The 22,764-nt window shown below is 35.5% G+C and overlaps 1 protein-coding gene, 1 long non-coding RNA gene and 2 other non-coding genes across 9 annotated transcripts in view; 1 reads left to right on the forward strand and 3 right to left on the reverse strand.

Annotated features, from left to right (window-relative positions):
- LOC122567188 overlaps positions 1-22,764 on the forward strand; it is a 143,789-nt gene that overhangs the window by 118,708 nt on the left and 2,317 nt on the right. For all 6 annotated transcript variants that reach the window (XM_043725497.1, XM_043725496.1, XM_043725501.1 and 3 more), the window contains 12 exons: positions 6,872-7,746; positions 8,318-8,704; positions 11,967-12,147; positions 14,160-14,258; positions 16,302-16,522; positions 16,814-16,952; positions 17,428-18,233; positions 18,610-18,701; positions 19,241-19,839; positions 20,968-21,214; positions 21,529-21,774; positions 21,838-22,015. In XM_043725497.1, coding sequence (XP_043581432.1) covers positions 6,872-7,746; positions 8,318-8,704; positions 11,967-12,147; positions 14,160-14,258; positions 16,302-16,522; positions 16,814-16,952; positions 17,428-18,233; positions 18,610-18,701; positions 19,241-19,839; positions 20,968-21,214; positions 21,529-21,774; positions 21,838-22,015 — 4,070 coding nt within the window. The remainder of the gene's footprint in view (positions 1-6,871; positions 7,747-8,317; positions 8,705-11,966; positions 12,148-14,159; positions 14,259-16,301; positions 16,523-16,813; positions 16,953-17,427; positions 18,234-18,609; positions 18,702-19,240; positions 19,840-20,967; positions 21,215-21,528; positions 21,775-21,837; positions 22,016-22,764) is intronic.
- Trnae-uuc lies at positions 12,515-12,586 on the reverse strand. The gene has a single exon. It is a non-coding gene; the product is annotated as a tRNA-Glu (tRNA).
- Positions 13,527-13,598, reverse strand: Trnae-uuc. Its single transcript has one exon. It is a non-coding gene; the product is annotated as a tRNA-Glu (tRNA).
- LOC122567195 lies at positions 17,489-20,959 on the reverse strand. The gene is made up of 3 exons (XR_006316722.1): positions 20,804-20,959; positions 18,634-18,811; positions 17,489-17,593 (listed from the first exon to the last, which is right to left on the reverse strand). It is a non-coding gene; the product is annotated as an uncharacterized LOC122567195 (long non-coding RNA).

The raw sequence follows: 22,764 nt of genomic DNA on the forward strand, positions 1-22,764 counted from the left end.
TCAATTCTCATTGAGAATTATAAGTAAATTATTTTGGCGCGGTACTGTAACTTGGATTATAAGAGTTTATAATACGTTTGATTCCAATTAAATCTAATGCTTCAATCTAAAGGGTATTGTCTTTTTAGTCTGCGGATCTGATCCGTCGTCTCAACTAATTGGATAACTAATGAGTTTTGGTGGTTGTTAACTCTTATATTATATCTGTTCCTAAACTTGGATATTTCTTCTTTAACTGTGGATATCTTAAAGCCGCGATGTATTGTTTCGTTGATAACATACCAAGCATCTATTAAGGATCTCAGAGTTTTTGATTGGAATCGTTGGAGAATTTCTATGTTGGAATTACTCACTGTTCACCATAGTTGGATCCCAAACAGGTTTTAATATGGCTTTATATAGCATTATTTTACTCTACATGTTTAAGTTGGAGCGTTTTCTAAATGATACGAAACTTATTGTACTTGGATCTAACTAGTTACCATATAAATACAATAATAGATGCAATAGTGTACAAATTATTTTACTTAGCCACTGTGTACGAAAGATCGCTTAACTCTGTCACTGAGTCACGTCTCACTGTGAATACACGATCCATTATATCAGGTTTTGTCGTGCAACGTGATTCAGGGGACACATCATAATTACGAATGCGATTTATTCGCCGTTTTTGTAAGGTCGAAAATTAATTTTCGTGTCATGGCCAAGAGCAACGGGCGAGACGTTGTGAATCGCGAACGTGGTTGAAGAAGCAGCTGCATCGGAGTTGAATCGGATGCATGCATACGCGCGTTACAAACAAGAGGAAAATGGCTGGCGGCGAGAATAACAATGCAATCTGGTAGCTATAAAACGCAGGGGGGTCTGGTGTTATTGAAATTCACCGGTTATCCTATCCAGCCGAAACTTCGACTCGAGGTTCTTGTTGTCCGTTTCGACGAATCGTGAAACGCACGTAGGGCGATTTGTAACGTTTGCATAATTTTATGCAAAGAAGAAGGATTCTGCGGTATACGCTGGGCGAAGCTTATCTGCGATGCAACGGGGTAGTTTCGCGAAACACGAGGCGGAAAGTTTCGAGCGTCCTTGAGTTTTGATAAATGAATCAGTGGTATAACGAGCGAGATGATAAATCTTTTTTTAAAGAGCGAGAACTTTCTTTGTTTTTAATCTCCTGTGCGGTGTCCTATATCTTATTTTAATCCATTTTGGAAACTATAATTCGATTCTTACAAATAAAATATTCCAACATGGAAAGTCTAATTTTTTATTCTTTTAGAAAATGAGAAATTCCAAGTGAAAGATACATTGTAATTTTAGCGCGATCTTTAATGTTATTTCTTTGGATCAGAGACTTTATTATCGGTGATTTAGACAAAAATATTGACTTACTTTGAAAGTATCATATTAACAAATATTTGTTATCATACAAGGTTCGTCCACCTTTAATTGGAAATAAACATTTCTGTATATTACGTTCTGTTTATATTATTTCGTGTATCGATGTCAAATATTTGAAAACCAGTTAAATTCTACCCATCTCGTATTACTTCTAAAAATAGATACATTATCGAGATATATAACTAAAATGAATGAATAGTATTTGTGTAATATCATTATAGTATAGTTCAGTATTAATTGAAATAAATATTTTGCCTCCGAACAATACAATAATTACGATCAAACACGAAGTTATAATTAAGTGAGCAAACCATTTATTTGTTGACACTACGTGTATGGGGTAACGTGTATCAATGAGAACAGGACTGTTTACCAACAGATGGATTATTCCCTCTACGTAAATGATTCATCATTTTTACTATTGCATTCTGTTTGTAAACTTATCTTTTTACTAATTCTATTAATTTTACTTAGTCAAAAATCAACGATAGTTGTTATTTATATAATAACGGAATGTGTCAGAGATACTTGAATAATAAATTAATAGATATTTAGAAATCATAGTAACATGTACTTAACAATCAAACGTTATTAAGATAAAACATGAACATCTCACAGATTGATATTACAACGATATTCAGCTTATCGAGCATTGAATTTGAACGTGTTACGAAATTAATTTAATTTCATCTAAATTGATTTTATAAATCTGTCATGAAGTGGTAAATATCAAATTGATAAAGTAGAGTAGTTTGCTCCTTAATCGTTCGTTTAATTATTTATTGATTGTTATTATTACCTTAGGTCTTCTGAAAAAAAAACAAACACTCTGACATAAGTCTACTGTAATTCTACTGCTTGATAACGATACTTGAAACAAACTATGATATCTAAAGAACATATCTCGTGAAAGCTAACTCCAAGCCATCGGATCTAATAGAAAGTTTTCCAAACAGAATTTCTACATTACATTACACTCTTTAGTTCTTAAAATCTCGCTACAATTGTTAGAAATAACATTGCGCGAAGTTTCACCCACAACAGCCTTTAGCAATTAATTTTTATTCTCACAACTTCGCTGCTACATATACATAAATCGTCTTCCATTTTCTCCAGCAAAAGATCCTGCTTAATCACCTGCAACTATTCGTACATCTCTTTCTTCGTTTTTACCTCTGTCCTCGTTAATTTCGTTTTAATCTTATCTAACTATGCGAAAAGCTACTCGATCGAGTGGCGTCATCGTAAAGGGTTACAGATTATGCAATTAGGTCGATCGCGTCTGACTGCTATCATCGCGCATTGCCGATACAAATTTCATTAATATCGGAGCCGTGAAGGCCAGGGCGATCCGTCGATCGGTATATGGCGAACTCTCTGCGATCGCAAAGAGCACTTGAGCGCTTGCGAAGGCGGACATTCGAGGGCAGCTTTAATTCAATTATATGTCGCGCGAACATAGTGGAGGAGGCGAGTGGGTCGAGCCGACTCTGCCAGCTTAATACCTAACACCTAGCTATTCAATGATGGTGTGGGGAATTTCAGTAATCTATGACCTTTCGTTTTAAAGAATAGTAGAGGGAGACGAAAATAATTAAATTCGACCATTTGGTTTTGTGCGCGTGAAACGCGTGTGTTTAAATACAACTTCGACTAGATATAGCGTTTCCAAAGTAATTTTACTAAATAGTTTCGTTATTAATATAAAATAATTTTATAAGAATGATTGATTTTGGTAATCGCAGATTTTTAGAAGGAAGCTATTATAGTTTCTTCACGTAGTTTTGCTTTTCTTCGTGATATTTCTTATAATTTAATTTATGCATTGAAAGATTGCCTAGGTAGATAAAAGGCTGTTTTTAATCTTCTCCGAGTATTAAATCTACGTTTTGAAAGATGTTCATAACTATTTTCAAATTTGGGAAATATAAAACAATCAGATAAATATCTTGATTATTTATGACGATCTGTAATGAAATCTTAAATATTCTTTTAGTTTCAGTTTCATAAAGTGTCATATATATGGTGAAATATACATTGTGTTCTAACAGTACAAAATATAAATTATTTATCTTCGAATATATGAGAATCTACTTTAGAAATAATTTAACTGTACTTTCTAATTCTATCGTGTATAAACCTACATTTAGATTATATAGGAAGACATATGTATAGCCTCAAATTATAAGACCATTTAATTCCATTTTATGACATTTTCGTCTTTCCGCAATCCTTCTACAGATATATCTTGTCCCTATTGCACACACTGTTTCATTATATGTAGCACCTATTTCCAAAATAGATAGGAAACATAAAAAGATTCATATAAAAACGAAATTAAAAAAAAACTAAATATGTGTCCTATTTGGCTTTCTTTTTGAATTACAGCCACTTTTATCTCCGAACAATATGCAAATACTTAAATAGATGTACTCTACAATGCATATCATTCTCATTTAAAAGTGTAAAAATATTCTTGAGCGCTCCAATTCAAAGGTCGTATGCGTCGCTCAAAACACCATGATGATCAATTTTATAGAGAAACGGCAATTACGAACATAATTTAAAAAATTGTTTCTTCGAATTTACAATTATTGACGGTATCTCCTTGCGATAAATTAATTCATGAAAATATGATTTCTTTTCTCAAACGTTGAATACTGGATAATATGAGATTGGTGTGAGAGACTCATGTGCAAATTTCTTTTTCTTTTTATTATTTAATTTGTACTTTACAATTTGTCCAGCTGGACATTTGGTAAATTTTTCTAATTTAATTGCCAAATAACATGTGGATGGCTACCCCCAGCGGGATACCATCTTCGAGTTTGACTATTTTATTTCTTTAGTGAGGTCAATAAGATGTTTTCCTTTTAATCATCAGGCACAAATAAATACGGTCCGAGTGCCAACCTTAGATTCTCGTACCATACAATTTTCTTAAATGTTTCTTAAAAGCCCTATCCTGTTCCTGTAGCATTGTATGGAGACAGTTCACCATTAATCTCGATTTTTATTTTTAATTTATCAGTCATTCATTCAATCGTTTAATCTCGATGTATCATCAACTACTACTCGAATATAAAACTGACTATAACTCAATTCTATGTATATCAAATAATAAAAAGTTAAAGCATTTTTCATTAGTTTTATAACGTCCCCGTTTTGTATAAAACACTCACTATAAATTTCTTCAAGTACTTTGAATCAGTAATTCAAAAACGGCGAAAACGGTCGTGCCAGCCCCTTAGTATGTTGTTAAAGGGGTAAAAATAAATCGTCTTGAATGGACAATAGATTAACGCTGCCTATTCCGTGGAAGCTGGCCACTTTTAATAAAGCCATTCGTTCAGCTGACCGTAATTCATTGTTTGCACCTGAATAGACCGCGAAATTGATGAAATCCTGAGGCACACAGGGGCGCGAACTTAACCCGCCGCCACCAATTTTAACGAGGATTCCTCGGCTGGCGATGAATCATCCGCTCGGAGGACTCGATCGACCTCGCGGTTCAAATTACCAAGAAAGATTGATCTTTGCGATCCAGGAGAAAAAATGTATGTGATGGAAACAATCTAGCACATTTATAACTTGGAAAACTGAGCCACCGTAATAGATTATTGCAAAATTCAAAGTCGCATATGATATTACGTTTTTGAATTTGGAAAATATATTTCCTCCAAAGATTAACTGCAATTGACAATGAGGTGAATTAATTTGATGTTAAGAAGGACATTTGTTTTGTTGGATACTTGGAATTTTCATGTGAGAACTAAATAAGACGCAATATTTTCTGTTTTTATAGTTTCTATAGGGATCACAGTATTTTGACGAAGGTTTTGGTATCGACAAGCAACAATAACGCTTAAATCTTCTTTATTGACTATTTACAGTCGCAACAGGCATTACAATGAATTAGAAGCGGTTTTAAATATCGCATATAATTGTTATTAATTCTTTAAAAGCGTAACTCGAGAAAAACTCGGCTTAAAATTACAATTATTAATATTTATTTCCTATAAGAGATTGAAAATGTATATTTTCTATATCTGACGCAGGAAATCTTGAAAACAGAGAGACAATTATTTTCTGAATCGTTTATTCTTAAATATTTGTCATCTCGTTACACTGTTAAACGGTTGAATATTTTCTCTTCGTGCCATTCAATTTAAAGTAATATTAAGAAAATCTAAACGCAAAACCGCTTTCGATCGGTTAAGAACTGCGGATAAACGCACGAAAAAATAAAAAGAAGCCCCTTTCGACACCGTCTTTCCGGGGCATTGTCTTCCATAGACAGCCACGTATCCAAGAGTTGGCTTTTGTCGTCGCAGAATAGGAGTACAATGAAGCGATAATAGGTCGGACTTGCGAACCGCTTCCCCGTTGATATCATGGATCATCGAGTCTACGGAATTTCTTGGGGCCATTGTTCCCCTAAAACTAGTAGATTGTCTGGCAGAGTGGCGGCAATTTCGAAATCGTATCATAATCAGGATACTCGTGCAACACGGTAAACGCGTGTGTGCAATTTCATTAAGACCGTGAGACTGAGAGATGTACCTAATAGTATCGTTTTGCGACAACTTCGAAACCTATTAGAGCCTCTGATCCAATAGTTTTGTCCCAGTTGTGAATTCCTAACTAGTTCTATTTACCTGAGTTTCACCTTGTGATAGCGAATGATAGTGGCGAGCCTTGATCAATAAACTTCGTTCCATGTATTCCATGATTCTGATGGCACGCACAGTTTAGAGATCTAAGATGATTTAGAATATTTTGGAATAAGGTTGATTTATTTTAATTTTCCTGAGAACCTGTCCAAGAAAGTCTTCCTCGGGACCGTAGATTCTTTCTCATTTTTGTATGTCTTTCTATTCTGTTTTCTATAAATTGAAAGATAGAGACAAAGATTACAGTATTGTGCATGTGTCATCCTATATTCTTCCCTTCCTTTTATTTATTTAATTTGTATCTTATAATTTGTCCAGCTGGACATTTGGTAAATAATGCTATGATGTGGCACTATATTTTATGCCATATTCTTTTATTGTATATATGCATGTGCCACATGTTTGCAATAAATAAAATCATTAGCTATATATTATAAATAAAGTCACTCGTTCATTGAGAATTGAACATTACCTATGTAGTATGATTGAGTTTGACAAAAAAGGCACAATATATTTAACTTAACATTAGAAACATCAGACTTGCTTTCTAAGATTTCTGATATTTCTCTTTATATGTGTTTTTGTTATACCTTAGAGACAATTATCAATCCTACAATTTACTACCATCCTAAACTTGACACAGGAAAACACTTGTCGTCCTTTAAAACTCAAAATCTTATGAAGAAAATAATAATATTTGGCAATTCATTGGTGGTTCAATCTAACCTGATTAGTCTTTCTTTGTATAGAACTGATACTGATTATCCTAACTCTATTTATTTTTTTATATTTTTCAGGTGATCTCCGAGTACTGCCGCACTCGTTTACAGTCCAAACCTTTCACCCATATCGTAATGGATATGTACCGTGAGGTGGTCAAGTCGCCTCAATACACAGCTCGTAAACGCATTACATATCAACACCTAAACCCTGTCCCTCCCCTCCGAAACCCTTCAGACCTTACAGAGCACAATCGTCGTCAGACCAGTCACCCTCACCATCACCAACAACCATCTCAGCAGTCTGATCCTCTTCAATCCATGCACAGTCAAGCCAAAAATCTTCATCAACAACAAGATCGTCAATATCGTTCTACCAATCAGTATAATCCTCCTCGTCCAAGTCAACAACGTTCTCCAACTCGATATCAACCTCATCAACATCTTCAGATCCAAGAAGTACCTCAACAGGTTCATATACCAAAAGTTCACCATTATCATCATCATCATCCTGCAAAGGGCGCCCTCTTCAAGCTTCAATCGCGAAATTCGCATTCGCATCCGAATTTAACGAGTCTGTGTGGCCAGCAATTACAACCGAATCGACGCCAGGAAGCGGAAGATCAGAGAACACAGTTTCAGTCGCAATTGAACGTCCAAACGAGTGGACGTAACGTTGGTCCAGCGATTCAGCATCAACGCCGCCATCATCACTCGAGAACGTATTCACAGCCAATTTATACGAGGCTACAGCATACCAGGAGCAGTGGCAACTTAGCGTCGACCATCGTCAGTGAAAGCAACCCCGGAGGAAACGTTTATAGCGACCCTATTTACGCGTTGCCCGTTAAACCTTTCCTGAGCTCGCAAGACGTCAGAGTAAACGGACTGTCCGTGAAGCCACCTGTCGGACATCGTAACGAGGATGTGTACACAGCTACAACGATAGCAAGGTAGTATTTCTTTCCTTTCTTCTTCTCTCACTTTTATGGCTGTTTTTTATAATGATCCCGGTGATTTACTACCTTGTCCTGAAAAGCACACTCTCGTTACAGTTGCTTTTAGAGGAGATAACGGTTGAGGAGGAAGATACAGTTGCTCGCGAAAGTATTTGAACGCTTAATATTATAGAAACTTTTTATGAACACAGTGGAGCCTTTCTCTGAACGTTGTATTATCCGAACAAAAATTTTGCTAATAAGATATGCCTTTCGCCGTTATAAATACTATTGCCACATGCATGACATGTTCTTCATATTATATATTATATATTATAATGTATATAAAATACATTGAATGTAATAAAATATATTGTATATTATAACAGCGAACGAGAATAACGAGAATGTGTTTTTTTATGCTGAGGCTACTCTTGTTTAAAAAAAGACCAATGGTTTCGTGCAAGAGAAAAGTGTAACTTGACTATTTAGGTTAAAAGATTCGTGTAATTTAAAAGAAAATAGGAAATATAATAAAATTGAAAGATATAGAAAAATCCAAATTTGGATGTAATTTGTTACGTAGGCGACCATCTGCGGCCGGATATTCTCAACCAGACATACCGACGTCGTCGACAGAACGGGAACTAGAGGAGGTTTATGGAAGATCTACAGGACGCGTGAATCCGACGTTGCAAAGGCAACACTCAAATCCTCAGCTTCCTAGCAGGGATCAGCAAGACAGTGATTTCGAGCGAATGCCAGAGCAGAGCGTGAAAACGAGTGATCACAGATGTCTGGCCGGCAGGGGGAAGGAGGAACAGACAGTGCAACAACAAAATCCAGTGTCTTCCATGAGAGTCAGAAGTGTTCAGGGGCCACCGAAGCCTCCTCGAATAATCACCACATTGAAGAAGGCGCCATTCTCCGACGTAGAGAGCAGCAAGTCGGAACCACCAGCGAAACCGCCTAGGTAAGTTCCTTCGTTATTGCTGTTACTTTCTATGCTGATTATGGTAATTATGCTACAATTAAACATCGGTGTCTCGAGTCTCAAGGGAAGAGCTAAAACCTTCGAGTTATGAAGGTTTTGCCTCATTGGATAACTTCCAGTAAGAGAGATTTAACAAACGAAAATGACTTAAACACACTTTATAGAAGAATTAATATTTTTCGATGGTAAATCAGATACACAAGATTGAATAGGTGTATTGAATAGATAAAAAAATAAACATTGGGAATTTTAATAGATATTTAACATTTAATAGATATACTACGATTAGTATTTGTAACAATACGCGAAAAAAGTTATAACTCAAACTATATTTTATTATATACGTATTACATAGTTCGTATGTAAATAAACCTTATATCAATTATCTATATATAATATCTTATAACAAATAACTGTTTGCTTTGTAACTCGATGTTCTAAAGCTACATTCTTTAAAAAAGTAATTTCCGTATTCAAGCTTTCTTCTAAAGTACACCTTACATAAAGCGTCATCTCTTATTCGATCGAACCATTCCATTCCTACCCTATGTTTACTCTTCCCCACAAAAGCATCAGCGATTAAATACCACAAAAGGCGTATTCGGAGTACCCTAGCGAACCTCCAACTACCGAACAAAACTTCTTCCCGTCCTGTCTATAACAATTCCAAACAGAACAACCCTCAACATCCCTCCAAGCCTTCATATCAACCTCCACACCGTGTGTGCTCCTCAATTTTGTTCGCGACTCGACAAACTACGTTGTGCTGAAAAGCGTTCTCGTAGAAAAACGAGAGAGAGAGAGAGAGAGAGAGAGAGAGAGAGAGAGAGAGTGAGAGGTACGAGGTAATCGTGAATCGAGCCGGCTAGGTCTAAAATTTATAACCGGCCAGCGTTAACGCGTCGGAATTTCATCAATCTTCGTGCTAAGACAGGACGTTAAATTGGAACGCGGCAGTCGAACAGTCGTTCGAATATCCCCTTCCAGTCGCATTATTAAGTTTGTCCCGGAATCGCGAGTCCGTGTTAATATATGCTTTCATGCGATCTGGGTCGCAACCTCGGAACAGGCCACCCTCGAAGATTTATAAGACCGTCGAGGCTCAAAGCAAAGCTCAAAGGGTGGTGTGACGTTTTTCAGGCGGAAACAGGAACGATCATACTGTAAAAAGTCAATGAGCCAAGAGTGCTCATTGATTGTGGATTTTCTGAAACGGTGTCGCGGGTGAATCGAGGTGAAGACGGGATTGTTCAGTTTTTGAGAGTTTTAATCTCTTGACGCGGATGTCGGTGTGGAACCGTCAAAAAGCCACGGGAGACAATTGAACATAAGTGCACTGGGCATTTCTCTGTTACATCACGTAAAATTATAATTATATTAAAAGTGGCCTGTCTGTACCCCGTTGCATAATCTGTGCAAGGCATGTTCCTAGAAAACTATCAGGCTGAGAGGCCCTTCGAATTGATGTAGTGCTAAACAATATTCAATGGCTTCGAGGATTAAGAAAACTAAATTTTAGGAAAGATGTGGAGTTTTCCTTGATGTTACGCCACGTGGATTTCCAGAGGCCGTTATTCCTAACCGTCGCTCGTGGCATCGCAGTATCGCGAGCGAACCGTCTCAAGTAGCTCAACACATACAATGTAGCAGCCAACATCAAACAGAGCGAGTTCGAGAAACGTCGATTCGTTTCGTTATTTCAAACACTCATAAGGTGACACGCGTGATCAGTGGCGTGATCGGTGGCGTGACCCGAGCATGGTGGGGATCGTCTCCCATGAAACACAAAGGGCCCATCGAAGGGCAATCAGTATCGATCGAGGATCCAAACGAAAAACACTAACGTCTACAACGAATTACAAGTCGTCCGAATACAAAACACATTGTAAAGTCGAGTCGAATCATTACACCAAATTAATTGTATCATCTGTCAAGTAATTTGTGGCGTATCATATCCTGTTGTTTATATATATATATATATATATATATATATATATATATATTGTCGATTATATAATTTTTGTTAACTCTGTTAATTCAGTGTTAATCTCAACCAACCACCTCTGTCATCTTAACAGACACAGAGGAACGACTAATTCGCGGCGTCGATTTTCTGAATCGTAGCGATAATTTACGCCTCCCGCTGACGCGCTTTCCTCGCGATCGCGTCTTTCCGCGAATGGTCGTAACATTTTCTGGTCCTTCGAGCCGGATCACGTGTCGAGTGAAAGTGCACACCAGTGACACCCTCTATCATACAGTGCCACGTGAATCCGATATAAACAACAACGGACGTGTTACCACTCCAGCGAAGTAAGTAACGCCAAGGGCAGTCATTTTGAAGAGGCATAACTCGGTGGTTGAAGAACGCAACCACGCATCCTCACGTCAACAAACAAAGGGTCAACTTCTGCAAGGAAACGTCTTAGACGCCAGTCGAGACACACACCGTGACGAGCGACATCCGAATACACAACCACAAGGTAAGCTCGTTCATTACATTGTCATACGATCCGCTACCAATGGAAGGCGCAGATAAAATTACCTCCTTGCATCGAAAACGAGGCTTCCAAATCGGTCGATTTACGACCTTATCAAAACGACTCGACGAATACGAACAGTCCAACAGACGGAACAAGGCCTCTTTGACGGCGTATAACTCATTGCTCGACGACACGTGGAAGCAGTATAAAGCATTGCAAGATGAATTAGAAGATTTAGGCGAGCGGGACGACGCGCGCGTTTCCGAGATAACCGATATCTATTACGATCTGGTAGTTTGTTTACACACTCTCATGGATGATGCACCAGCATCATCGTCGTCGAAATCGCCAAGCCGCGATTCGCCCAACGTCGCCGAGCCGACGGCAATTAAATTACCAGAGATTCAGTTACCTACTTTCGACGGTGCTATCGAGAATTGGCATTCATTCTATGACGCCTTCTCGTCTACGATAGATCGAAGCGATACTGCGATGCCACGAGCGACGGTTAGGAATAACGGCCTCTGGAAATCCACGTGGCGTAACACTTGAAGTGGGATCCACTTCAACGAGAGAGATAAAGTAATGTACAGTAGTTTAATTGTAATTTCTTTTTTTTTTTCTAATCTTATAGATTGGTCTATTTCATTATGTATGGGCACTTTGGACATTTTGAATGTATAGTAGGAATTTATTTGAAACGTATTTTGTTACGTAGCATATATTTATAATACATGTTTTTCTAATACTGGTTTCAGGAATCTGGTAAAGAATGGACCCAGAGCTCGGCGCGGTAAAGCTGTACAAAGAGCACCATCCCGCCTATACAGAACAGTAGGTGGTCCAACTAGATCCTTCAACAAAGCGCAATGCATTGGCCCTGAATTTGTAGTGCGTGCCAATCAGCCACCAAAGACACTATGTGTTGGCCAAGTAAAGGTAATGACAATATTTTTTTTCCTCTATTGTATTTTGTTAGCAATGCAACTCCCCAGTATCGAAATTAGAACCAGAAATTCTCTAAACCAACGATCAATGGCAAAGATTAAAATATGTAATTTCTGTCGCAAGAAACAGGAATAGATAATTCATTGTAAATAGTTAGATATAACAGTAAAAGAAAGATTTCCTTATAAAATTTTCGCATTTGAAAGCAGGAAATAAAGAAATAAATAATTCTAATTATCAGAATTCAAGATTTAATTCTTTTTAATTAAATCAGTTTAATTTTTATGATAATTGTAAATATATAAATTCATACAAAAAATTGATAAATATTTAAAGTAAAAAAATAACAAAAATAAATTTCCGGTACCGGGAATCGAACCCGAGCCTCCTGGGTGAAAGCCAGGTATCCTAGCCACTAGACCATACCGGATTCGATAGTTCCTCCCTTAAAATGCCGGACCACTTGAAGTTTAACAACGCCATATAATATTTGTATTTAAAAGTAAGCAAAAAGCAGGTCATAAAATATTATTTTTCGCTATTCTATTTTATAATGTCAGAAAATGTCCACCATATATGTGTACCGGATAAACTGTCCCTTTATGCAATGGTACAATCTTTCCTCGTAGATCGTCGATCAGAAAAGTCAAAATTTATAATCCTTATGGTCAACTAGAGCATCTGCCAATACTCGATTAAGGATATTTTAATGATAATTTAATGTGGTACAAGTTACAAACATGTGTCGAATTCACGGGTAATTAAAGGTACTAAAATAGGAAGCAACGTGATAGATGGCGACAATTGCCGATCGAATGACGTTTGTTAATAGATTCCGGTGTGCAAATTTGATTGCTGTCGCCATAAATATCCAGCTAGGTAAACTCATTGAGGCCTGCTGCAAATTTATAATGTACAGGTGTCCAAGTTAAGGAGTCTACCGCACATACTCCATTGTAATAGGAATAGCAAGTGTGCAGGTCTATCAGATGGGTGAAATTTTTCTTATAGAATTGTCTTTAGTGCCTTGATGTCTAAGATTATACTGATGTCAGTGTCCCTACTCCCATCACAGACTCTTATTCTCATTTTTATTTCACATATAAATATATAAATAACTGTTTCTAACCTATATAGTCTCTAGCCGATATCGCCTTCTGGCCACAAATCACATATGTATGTATGCTAATACAATGTTATGGTTTCAGTGATATTTTCTTGACGTAAATTAGCGAGAAAATCATTGTGTATCATATACTTATTAATTTTTCTTTTTCATTACGAAAAGACTAAATTATTCTTATTAATAAAGCATTGGGCAATGTACAAATGGCACGTATTAAGTAGATAAAAAGGAAAAACAAAAAATTTTCCGATACCGGGAATCGAACCCGAGCCTCCTGGGTGAAAACCAGGTATCCTAGCCACTAGACCATATCGGACCTTGAAGGGCTCGTTGTTTAAGTTCTATCACAAGTTTGTTAGAAATAGTAAACAGTAATGTAAATATATAAAATCAATTATCTTTGTATTCATAAATAATTATATAATCAACTACAATTAGTTACAATTAACTATGGCTAACATAACATACGTATCTGTTCTTTAATTCATAAATAAGATTCGGTTAATAAATAATTTACCTTTAGATGATACGTCTAAATTATGTATTATGTTATATGTTGCAATTTAATGAATCATTTAAGTGTGTAAGAATAATTTTTTAAAAATACATTAGATATATAATGAATATTTTTATCGATCATCAGGAACATGGGTAATGAAATTTGTCAACTTTTTGATGTAAAATACATATATGATATACATATAACTCATTTTTATATATTTGAATTCTTTCATTTATTCCCATAACTATAGACATTATTTTATTTGTAACATTTTGTATTACATTACATTTTTTTATTTTTATTTTATATTATTATATTATACTTATATATTAAATTTATTTCCTACGTCTAATGTAACATTTAATTTGTTTATAGGCTAGCAATTCCGGACGTATTGTCGTGATAATGCTGACTGGACAACGAGTGGAAGTTACTTGTGATCCTCAAAAAGTTACGGCTGGAGATCTGTTTCAGGTAACAACGAATAACTGATTAATTTTACATTTATGAATTTATCTACACAAAATGAACAAAAAGAGTTCTATTTCAAGTATTTAGAATTGATATTAACTTCAAGAATCTTGTTTAAGGATTCAGTAAAATTTGTAAATTCAATCGTAGCGTAGATGGTATTTCGATGATGAAAAGTGATGAAAAGTGTTGAAGTTCAATCAAAAGTATGAACTGGCGAGAGTTTTCCATGGAGAGTGTCCCTCGATGATAAGGGATTCAATTTGCTAGACAATTATGTTTGAATGATACGTATAATGTCATTTATAGAAACGTATAGATTTTCGTATAGCGAAGTAACGACAAAATATTCTCATACTTAAATCGATAATTACTCCCCTATGACTTTTAGAACTGCATAAGTACATGTAGATAAATTCCAATATATAAGAAGCTTTCTGATATAACTGAGATCTTTGCTTTGTTATCGACGAATTTTAATTTTCTATTATTAAATTGTTAGGAATGAGAATGAAGGAAATATTGAAAGAAGTGATGCTTTTTTATTATTTATAGTTTTAAAAATTTCAAATGGAGCAAGATATTTTCTGTGATTTTCACTTGCAAATTCATTCGTATGGTATTTCTACTCCGTTTCGATGGATACTTTTTTATGTTGATTTTCGACTACATTTTCATTCAAAATCCAGCACCGGTAATAATTGAAAAGTTATGATTATAAAAGAAGTTTTAAATTTTTAACATACAAAAGATAAGCTATGAAGTAAATGTAGTTTTGTGATAACATATGAACCATGTATACATAAAACTTAAATAGAATTTGAGTCATGGTACCGTTTTGTGAATCGTCCAGCAAATGTCGAATGTCACACTACGAAGACCCCAGTCGTGGGTGGTTATTCATGAGACCACAAATTCCGGTGTGAACTCATGAGAAACTCTGGCATTCTATCAAGAGATAGTGTGCGTGTGAGAGAGAAGAGAGATATCGTTATACTATGTGACAAATCCACAAACCATGAGTTATGCGATACTATACTACTATACTAGCGATTAACGTGTCTGTAGATTGAAACAAATATGTTAGTCGATGTATGTACAATATACGTAATATATTATGAAGATATTTTATTACAAAATTAATATACGAATTATAATCATTATTACACCTTTTTTTTATATACTATTTTGTTGCTAGAAACATAATTTGTATAATTAAGTTAGAAGGTTGTTATGGTTTTAGTTCTTTTGTTACAAACTTTTATAAAATTTTTACAAGTTTTCTATATTTAACGAAAAAAATACAAAATAAATTCATTCGTCTGTTCGTGAGTGGTTCGAACATGAAACAAATTTCGAATTTCAGTTGACACATTTCGCATGTTCCAATATCAAATTCTCATGTTTGTAGGTGTATGTGTGAAAAAAACGCTTTTAAAATGTACCCATTTTTTCGTGTATTCAATTTTAATTGGAAAAAATTGTCGGAATATTTATATTTATTTACGATACCGCATATTATAAAAATATTCGTAATATTTTTCGAAAAGTGTAGGGAAATCAGTGTTATCCGATTTATTGAAGGCAATCGTGTCTCAAATAAAAAATTAGTATGATATTAAAACATTACTTTTCTTGATCAATTACTAATTTCAGTAAATAATTTAATTTTATATCAACATTTTAAAATGGCCAATATGTTATACAGATCACATTACCTACAATGACTGTAAATTATATTTTTAGGTCCATACAAAAATTCCATAATATTCCATAAAATAGCTATAAAACTTAATTAATAATTCCTGAAATAGAATTTACTAAAAATTTGGAATTCTTCCCTGTTATGAATAATTTATTCGAATGTTACATATCTCGAAACATTCTGAACAATTCTATTGCTTCTAACCATATTGGAATATGTTAAGCTACAGCATTCTCTATTTCATTTGACAATTCGCATCCGATGGTATTCTAATCAAACTGTATCTTTGATCTCGTTTAATTACATCGTTAACATAATACATTGGTTATAAATGATCGTAGGCCATCATGCAAGCCGAAAGCCTCGACGAAAACTTCACCCTTGGCCTGGCGGTGCTATTAGCAGGTGATTTTGCGATTTTACCTCCCGATACTAAATTGAATAAAGTCGCACCACCTGGATGGTTAAGCAGCGGCAAAAGCAAAGGTCTTCTGGGTCTTCCGACTAGTTTTATGCTGTACCTGAGGCTCAGGTTCTTTCTACCCTCCCTGCGTGGTATAAGGTATAGTTTCTGAGCTTCTTCATATCTATACCATTACTAGCAATTAATACAAAATTTGAAACGTCTAAAGAACAATTTAATAGAATTTTTCTACAGCGAAAAAGAAATAATTGATATCTTTTTATTTATAACTCTTTACATCTATTAAATACAATGCTTTACTTTATATGTAATATAGTTGTATATTTTCCAAAGGTATTTCAATCTACCGATAATAGTTTCTGAATGACAGTGGAGTGTGCACATATTTTTGCACGTAGGAGATTAATCAATTACGAATTACCTGTTTAGGAGTTGGATATCGAAGCATCTATTATATTTGCAAATACGACGATGTATATTGGAGCAACAGCTGGTGTGCCCGTATCCCGAGTTAATTAATCTCACTGGACTGGCTCTTCAGGCTGAATTTGGGAATTATAACGCGAACGTGAGTAAATTCGCAATTCATTGTTTCTAAGAATATCGCTGGAATGTAATATCAATTACGAAACGACCATGTGATATTGATTGTCGACACGAGGAAAGTAATACAGTGAAAATGGATATGATGAATATGAGTTATCGATAATTCACATCTGTAGATATAAACGAAACCGTTACGAAGAAAATTCCGGATGTGTTTGTATCCGTACAAGTTTGATATAAAATGTGATCGATGCAAATTACAATTCTCATAGTGATTATTTATTAATACAATATTACTACAATATTCCCACATATTATTCATTCGTCAAAAAAAAAAAGAAAGAAAAAAAAAGTAAGTGAAAGAAGAAGATCCTCAAAATCTTCATTTTGCTAAAATGTCGATCAAGCGTATAAAAGATTCTTCATTAGTATCCTCATTTCCGTCCCATCATCTTCGAATCGTTTCAGCTCGATAACGCGCTACTTTCTCTATCTAGGAACACGGTTGCGGTGATTACTTCCTGCTGGAACACTATGTTCCGGAGTCACTGATCCTGAATATAGATCAGCATCAATCTCAAATCATCAACGAAGGGGCGGAAGCTCTCCGTGCTCGTCTTCACCAGGCACACCGCGACAGACGTGGCTTGGACTCGAACAAAGCTGAGGAGATGTTCATAACTCACGCACAAACCCTTCCAGATTATGGTTCTCACTATTACATTGCCACCGTGGACTCCAAGGAACTGGAGAAGGTAATGACACAGCAAAGGAAGAGAAAGTCGACCGATAACCACGACACGTCCGAGGAATTGCTCGATTCCAGCGAGAATATTTATAGCCAAGATGGCAGACAGGAATATCTTCGTGGTAGAATTGAAATTTCTCGATTGGGATCTTGCGAGAATATTCCAAAGATCCCATATGACGAACGAAAACCTGCTGGACTGACCAAGAGCGCCACCTCGAACGACATTTATGGAGCTTATAAGTCTAAGTATCGCGTAGAAGCTTGCAACAACAACAACATCAATAACGTGAATAATAATAATAATAATAAGCTGAATCACGATGGAAAGAGCGGCAAAGGTGGAAAGAAGAAGACTGAGAGCAACGTTTGGTTAGCCATCCATGCTCAGGGATTGAAGTTGTTCGAAAGAGGAGAACCAAGAGAAAGGATCAAGCTGGCGCAGTTTCAGTGGAAGGATATTCAGACGTTGAGCTACAGTAAAAGTTGTCTGGTGGTCTATAGTAAGGTGAATGGGAAACGATGCAAGTTCAAACTCAGAATGGACCATCGAAAGTAAGCGTTCGTTTAATTAATTATTTGCTCGGTTAGGTAGGAATGACACGTCTGTGCTGAATAACGATTCATTTTGCTTAAGTAAAAAATGGGAGTACGTGGGTCGTATTGGCGTCTTACATATTAAAGCGTTTTTCGTTACGAATGAACGTGATTAAGAAAAGGAGATTGTTGAAGTTTTTGGGTAAATTCAATTAGATTATTGGGAAAAGGTTTATTCGAATAGAGATGTTGTGTGGAATGTATCCGTTGAAAAGCCAAGCGACAGACACGAACGAAGTTTCTCCAAGTTTCTGTACTTGAATGGAATTTAAAAGAAGATTTAATGTACGGATCTCGCATAGGCCTCGAGTTTCAAAGTATTTTTGTTTTACAGAAGTTACTTCGCTTTCAAGCTCACCTCTTTACACCATCAGTTCTTCTTAAGGCTGCGCTCGGAATTTACGTCGCTGCAGGGACTCGCGAAAGGTACGTCTTAACTTCCTCATGTATGTTATGTTTCTGCTTTTTGATGTATTATAGAATAGAGTAGTTATGAAGGTTTTTCTCAACACTCGTCTTCTTATGAAATTAATGAGCTAAAAAAGAAAAGTCGGATTTAATTCATAATCAAATATGATAAGTTTATTTAATAATTGAAGTACTAATCGGTGAATTATATTGTTCTAAAGAAGAGTAAATACATTCTTAGTTGCTAATTAAACCTCTTTTGTGACAATTTTGCTAACTTGCAGGCATGCATTAAAATTGAATGAAAAAGTTGCGTTAAAATATTTAAATAAAAAGAAACAAACAATAACACTTCAATTTTACGTCGATTTTACAACATCTTTTAAAGAAAATTCTACTTCTTGTAAGTATCACGAATTGTGAATAACTTACAGTTGATACAGTTATGTTTGTTATTTAACAAAAGCTGCTCTAATTAAAAAAAAAAAAGAACTATTTTCATTTCAATGTCTACTTCAAAATGATCAGTGTAACATAGAGTACGAAATATTTTTCAGAATTCGGTGTTCCTACGACGATCGAAGCAAAGGCCTCGCCATCAAAGTCAAAGTCTCACGATAGTAAAACGAAAATAGCCATAGCGAACACCGTGAAGAATGCGCAGCTGAGGTCGAATTATTCGATGCAGCTGGAGGAATACCAGAACAAAGAGAATGAGAATCCACAGAAAGATATTATCGCGGTGCCAAAGACGAAAGACACTCTTCGCGAACCCGGTTTCTACTCGTCTGAAGAAGATGCGCTTTACGCGCAAGTGAACGTGCGGTTGGAACCAGAAGGAGAGTCCCGTGATACGGAAGACGAGTCAGAAAGAAGCCTGACGAGTCCCAACGAGCCGCTCTCGCTAGACGCAAAGGAAATGAAAAACGACGGGAAGATCTACAATCGTCCGCGAATAGAACTGGAAACTGAAACTGAATGTGGCTATTCGCTTCCTAAGATCATGTCATCGAACGACGTAGATCAATTAGAGAAACCGGATAATCCTGAAGTATTGTATGCTGCGATCAACAAAGTTGGAGTCTCAAGGAAGAACGAGTTTCCTGTTCCGGATGAGGTATGGGACGTGTCGGACGTGAAGAAATCGTTACACAAGGTAGATCAACTTTCTATTATTTTTGTTGTAATGTGGGAAAGGTTGACTTTTATATTTCCTCGTGTAATCTTTCCTCTTTTGACAAAGGATATATCGAGTGTAAAACCATGATATTGAAAATGCTAGTTCCTAGAACTTATTTTCTGTTCATGAATTTTTCATTAGAAATTTTCTTATGAATATTACGTTTATAACATTCATGAACTTCATTGGATGACTTTTATTGGACTAAAAGTGCAACTTCCTGGATTTATTATTTCTTTGCAATAGTCTTATATCTTTGAAGCTAATATTAAAATACATACCTTCTTTTAATCGGCCATTGGCGTGAAAATTAGACTAAAGACTTTCATATATATATAATAAAATATTGAAATTATATGCAATAAGTGACAAATGAGATCCTCTTATAAGTAACAACGAACTCGTAAAAATGAAGAAAATCTGGGAAATTATTAGCAAATAAATAACATTTTTATGAATTATTGTTTCATTCTGAAGCTTCGACTATAATAAATTTGACATTATAATAAAAATCTTCGATTTGGTACGAAAAAATTCAATATTGTTCTCATCTACGTTGTCCTCTACGTTTCTCAATCATTGTTCTGGTTAATTTGGTATTTGTTTTATTAGATTTTCTATCTATTGCTATTTAATTTCATGCATATTCTATTACAGATAATTTCACGAATCATATTCACTTTTCATAAATTTGTGGACTATTTAATTCATCGAAAAATTTTTTAACGTCCTTTTTAAACCAAATATTTATCAAGAGTCAACGTATATTAATTAATTTTATCTTTAACTCTAACAAATTGGTTTTGGTAATACTTGTTTTAGATCGTCGTCTTGCATAAATATAAAATTCTGGCTATTAATCGTTTATCTTATGATCTACGATAATTATTATGTTTCATATAATCAGTAGATGATGCTTTAATATTGGCATATATAATACCTTTAATGGGAATGTTTGTACTTTGACTGGTATTTACTTCCAAGAATGATAGAAAAGTTCGATATATGTTGTTTCGTGCATTTGCAATATATCTTAGCTTTTTGTATGAAAATTTACCAATATTGGAATTAATTGGAATCGAAATGCCTTTATGTCTGTTTTAGATGAAGACTTCAAGTTTACCGAATTACGGAACATCCAGACAATCAGGAGGTTATCGGACGCCGAGTTTGCCACGCCGTCTAGGGGTAAAAATGGGAACACGAGCGATCTACAGCAGCCTCGTGCAGAAAGACACCGCCCTTACCGACGACATGGAGTCGCTATCATTAAAATCAGACACGGAGTCTTCGATTCAGTCATTGTCCGCACGATCAACGGAATCTCCTCTACCGGAAGCATATGTGCTCAGTTAGTAACATTTTTACTTCGACTAGATTTTTCAAGTGTTAACAATTATCATTGGAACCAAGTACAAATGCCATATAACTCATTTGAAATTGCATTTCTTGAAATCAATCGCGCTATGTAATTCACTAAATCAGATAACATATACAACATAATATTTTTAATCTTCTTAATCCTATATCTCAAGAAATTAAGGAATTCTGCAAACATATTAATTTCAATATAAAAATATCTCTTCGAACAAGATGCATTTCATGATCATGCAAGAATTATATGATTTGTAAATTTCAATTTCGTATGATTTCTATTTCCAACAGACGCTGACATCCGTACAGATGACGAGACGTTTCGTGTGCCGGAGGACGAGTCGATGTCCGCTTCCTTAGCAGCGCGTCTTGAAGAATTGTCGTTTGCCGAGGAACGAATCCTGCAGACGATTAAGTTGGAAAGGGGTCACGGTGGTAGCATAGGGTTGCAAGTGACAGAGGGTAACGATGGTGGCGTCTATGTCCAAGCGGTATCGGTAGGAGGATCGGCCGATATGGCCGGAAACGTGAACAAAGGTAAGCTTGAAGCGCCATTCTTTACCGGGGCTGCATTAATTCGGAGAAATTTATTGGTCGTAGGCGATCGCATCGTAGCGATAAACGGGCAAAATTTATTGCATTTGCGGTATGAAGATGCTCTGAAGATGCTGCAGAGCTCGTCCGATACGATCGAGCTGGTCCTCTCTCAAGCTACTTCCCGTAAAAACGCGACCTCCAGGAAGAATCACGAACAACCTGTGGAAAATAACTATTTGAAGTGAGTATAAAGATGTTCCTTTCCTTGAATCCTAGTTGTTTTTTTAATTAAATTTAATTTTAATACTAGCTAAGTGAGCGAGCAATTATTTCTGAAATGAAAATAAGTTTTCTTGTTTACGCTGAAGAACTTTCAGTTGAAGAGATTGATTCTTTCATTGCGACTGGGTGATGTAGAACTTTATATTGTGAATTTGTTAGATTATCCTTAATTCGTCTCAAGTAAAGTAATCAAGTGAAACATTCCAGTACTCTGTTTCGCTATGCACTTAATTTTAACAAGAATGGAAGCAAAATTTTGGGCCTGTACTTAATAGTTTTAAACATGCACGGGATATTATAAACGGACTGTTGATTATTCTTGGTATGTAGGTTATCCTTGAAATTTGAAATTCTCTAGATGTCATGCTCTAAACTCTGGAAAATTATTACAGCATATGATATAGCAGAGAATGTAATGCGGTACGCGCTGGAATTTATCAACCGACCACATTTTGTCTTTTGTGGAAAATATAAACGAGGATAGTCGAGGGAATTAAAAACGAAATTAAACGCATTATTTTGTACAGACAGAAACTGAAAATGATAAAGTTTTATAAAATATACTTATATATCGTTATATTCATACGATGAAATATATAATAATGCTGCAAATGTGCATATATTTGAAAATATGTATTAAGACAAATATTAAACAATTACATGTATTTTATTTAATCGGTATATATTAATATAAGAGTTGATTATATT

This window comes from Bombus pyrosoma, linkage group LG4 (assembly GCF_014825855.1).
Source record: "Bombus pyrosoma isolate SC7728 linkage group LG4, ASM1482585v1, whole genome shotgun sequence".
Taxonomy (NCBI): Eukaryota; Metazoa; Arthropoda; class Insecta; order Hymenoptera; family Apidae; genus Bombus; species Bombus pyrosoma.